Source organism: Echinops telfairi, unplaced genomic scaffold (assembly GCF_000313985.2).
Source record: "Echinops telfairi isolate 266 unplaced genomic scaffold, ASM31398v2 ScPeMD7_5868;HRSCAF=6743_1, whole genome shotgun sequence".
Classification (NCBI taxonomy): Eukaryota; Metazoa; Chordata; class Mammalia; order Afrosoricida; family Tenrecidae; genus Echinops; species Echinops telfairi.
The window spans coordinates 10,033,333-10,036,921 of NW_022109768.1; the positions used below are offsets into that span (position 1 = coordinate 10,033,333).

Here is a 3,589-nt window from a genome sequence, read left to right on the forward strand (position 1 = left end):
GAGAGAGAGAGAGAGAGAGAGAGAAATATTTTGATTTCCATAAGTCCTTGGCCGACTTCCTGATTTGCACACAGGGATAAATGCTCAGCAACTATCTACAAGGCACCTCAGAAAAAGCCTAGCAATATGCTTCCAGAAGGTCATGGTCATGAAAAAACGTGTGGGCAAGGTGGACTTCGCACACCTGGAGTTGCTCAGAGTCAGACTCCACTTGATGGCAACTAGCATCGGAAGTCATTCGGGCCTTATGAAGCTGGTGATGCATGTCCTCTGTGTCAGACACGTCACAGCCAAATGTGGTTTACATGTTGACCTTGATTCATATGGCAAGGAGTCCAGAACAAGTGTCCCCATGGCCAGTGTTCTGACTGGTCAAAGTCTTGGGCTGTGATGGATGTCTAGTGAATCAATTGATCCATCTATCACAGTTCAGGTGAACATAACAGTTCTGGCTAAAAAGGGAGGTGAAGGAGGACGTTTCTGTAAAAGTTCTCAAAGTTCTTTTTAAAAAGACACATATTAACAAAGCACCCTGACTCTGCTGAGCGTGGTCACAATGCCCAGAATGGTGGCCGCCACTTTGTCCCCAGCAGAGAAACCAACCCGGCATAAACACAAGCTGGTAACAGTAGAGCAGAGACCCAGAAATACTGTGGTCCCAGAGGAAGTCCTTGAGATGCGGAATTAACCAATCCTGAAGCTCACTGTGAGTTGGAATCCACTCAGTGGTGACGAGTCTGGTTTGGTTGGGAGCTATCCCTCGGGGTTGCTAGTCTGGGCTGCCTCTGAGTCGATTCCGACTCAGTAGTCCCATGTCACAGAGAACTTTCCCTCAGGATTTTAAATTGTTCACCAACGTTTTTATGGAAGCAGATTTTTTTCTGGTGTAGCTGCCCAGTGGGTTTGAACCATAAACACGTGGTTGACAGTCAAGCGCTTAACCAATGCTTCACCAGGGCTCCGTACCTCGACACATTAGTGTGTGGGCTCAATCCATTTGCATGATTCCCAAATGTCCCTTCTGCAGAGGTAAGAATCACACAAATACTGCACAAGGGGCTTAGAGGCTCCTCGATAACCCCATTCCCAAGAATCACGGGGATGATGCAAACGCATCATTATTTTTCTAGCGAGTGCATTTCAATGCTCCCATCTCGCCTGCCATATGGTGTGCCAACTTGGGAAGCAATTTTACCACAATTTCCTGGCAAGATTGATTATGTGTTTTGGTAACAGGGAGATGATCTTGCTTCTACTCCAAAAACAAAATTTCTCCACCAAGTGTACTTCTGTTGTATGTTTGTGTTGTTGTTTGTTTTCCAACATATACAGATACACATATTCAAAAGAGGGCGGCTTGCTTTCCAAAAACCATCATCAGCCAACGCGTCGTGGAGACGAGGCACTGCGTTGCTGTCTTCCACAGAGTCCCAGCGTGCTGACTGGTCAACCACTCCACTCCAAGCACCTAACCTTCTCACTGCTGCCCCCAATCTTTTAGGGAGCTCCACCCAGACACAATGTCACTGTTTCCACAGCAACCAAGGAATTTCATAATGAGCAATTTTATCATAGGGAGGGGAGAAATCGAAAGGGAAAGAAAATGACGGACTCTGAACTACAGAAGAAACCTGTGAGCTGTAGAGGCAGGCTTATCTCGTAAAGGTTTGTGTATGAATATGCAATCCTCATGTGAAAAATCTCACCCGTCTCCCCAGCAAAGTCAACACTCCTATCTGAGATCCATGCTCTGTTCAGATCTGAACAAGCCACAGGAGGTGCCAAAAACAGGAAATGCAAAAAAATAAAGCTTCACTCCGGTGGAGACAATGCCAACTCATGGCAACCCTATCGGGCAGGGTGGCATTGCCCCCGTGAGTTTCCAGGAGTAGAAAGCCCGTCTTTCTCCAGCAGAGCAGCTGGTGGTTTCAAACTGCTGACCTCGCCGTGAGCAGCCCGACTTGTAACTGCCACACCACCGGGGCTCCAAAAGCAGTCAGGGCGTTCATTATACATCAAAAATGTCCTAGCATAGTACTCTTCTCTGGCAACTTGACTTTAGAAAGTCCTGAAGGCTGAGTAGAGAAGTCTGGGCGAGGAAAACAAAGGAAGCCGACCAAATACTTATGAATTCCAAGTGGCACACGTTTCTCTGTATGGTGGGAGAAAGAAGCCGTCAGTGGAGACCGGCAAGAGTAAAGGGGGTGGGAGACAACACAGACAAAAGCAGGAGCAGCCGTTCCGCCATCAAGACACAGCCCCATGGCCTTTCGATTCCTCGGGGACAAGTGGGTCAGCTCTCTTCTGTCCCTGTGTTGTGTGTGTGTGTGTGTGTGTGGGGGGGGGGAGGTACAATCGTGGCCCTGACAACATGACCACCGGAGACTGCTGCTTCTGTGGTACAGACGTGTGGAGTGACAAAACATACCCCAGCCAAATCTCCCACTCACACTTACCATCCTCAAAAATGGCTCCGATTTCAAAAGATAACTCCGAGCTGTGTTCAGCCTGGCAAGGGTACACCGCACGGGCCTTCCGACCGGTGGTGCTGAAAAGAGAGCGGCAGAGACACCCGTTACAAAGCGGTGATCCCAGAGAGAGCCTCGCTGCTCCCACCGCCCCACTCCCAAATGGCACCCCTCTGTCACCAGGGGTGCGCAACATCAGGAGGGGAAGGAACATCAGGCGCCGCTACAGCATTTGGCTTTCGAGTAAATGAAGGGTTGCAACCCAAACCTTCCTTTAGGGAGCCTCTCTAAGCGACTTTCACCAAACCTCTTCACCTAATTCTCCACTCTGCCTGGTGGGGTGCCCTTTCCTCTCAGTCAGCATTAGCAGAACTACAGGGCATGCTGGCGGTCTAAGCACTTCACGTTGTCTATTAAGAGCAGCACCGGTATCTTGAGACAGAAGAACCAGCGGAGGGAGAGGTGCGCACACATGCACTAATGGCCCAGCAATGAACCACTGACACAAATCCATCTGGACCAGCAATCTGCTTCCTGTCCCGCACTGGGAGGGGCTTGTTTGGGTTTTCTTTATTTAGGTCTCCGCTCGCATCCCACAGAGAGGGGCACCATGCTCTGCTTCCTACCACCTTTCAAAACCTCCCAGGCGGGGAGGAAGGAGTCTAACAAAGAGGGATGGAAACCAAGCATGTGTTTAGACCCAAACTAAGTAAAAGGAAACAGCCCGCCTCGCTGGAGCAGGCCACGAGGCTGATGGTAAGACCCTCAGCTTGCTACCTGGGAGGAGGATTTGCTGACAGCCCATTCACTGACCAAGTTCCAAAATGTCCCCAATGCCGAGCTTGCCTCCCTGTGTAATAAGGCATATGCTCTGTCATCACATAGAACGAATTCCTCATAAAGAACTAGCTCCGTCAATGCATAGCCAGAACCAGAATGACATGGTAGGGTCAAGCCATACTCAAGCAAGTCAGATTTCTCCTGAGAGTGTGTCTGCCACGCAACTAAGGCACGGCGCTGGAAAAAGACCCGAACCAAACCCACTGCCACTGAGTCGATTCCACTCATGGCAAACCTCCAGGACAGAGGAGAATACTGCCCGAGGGGTTTCTAAAGGGAAA

General features: G+C 49.7%; 1 protein-coding gene across 1 annotated transcript in view; it reads right to left on the reverse strand.

Annotated features, from left to right (window-relative positions):
• The window catches only part of ARHGAP10 (Rho GTPase activating protein 10), a 275,523-nt gene that overhangs the window by 8,192 nt on the left and 263,742 nt on the right, over positions 1–3,589 (reverse strand). The window contains exon 20 of the mRNA XM_030887201.2: positions 2,457–2,548. Coding sequence (XP_030743061.2) covers positions 2,457–2,548 — 92 coding nt within the window. The remainder of the gene's footprint in view (positions 1–2,456; positions 2,549–3,589) is intronic.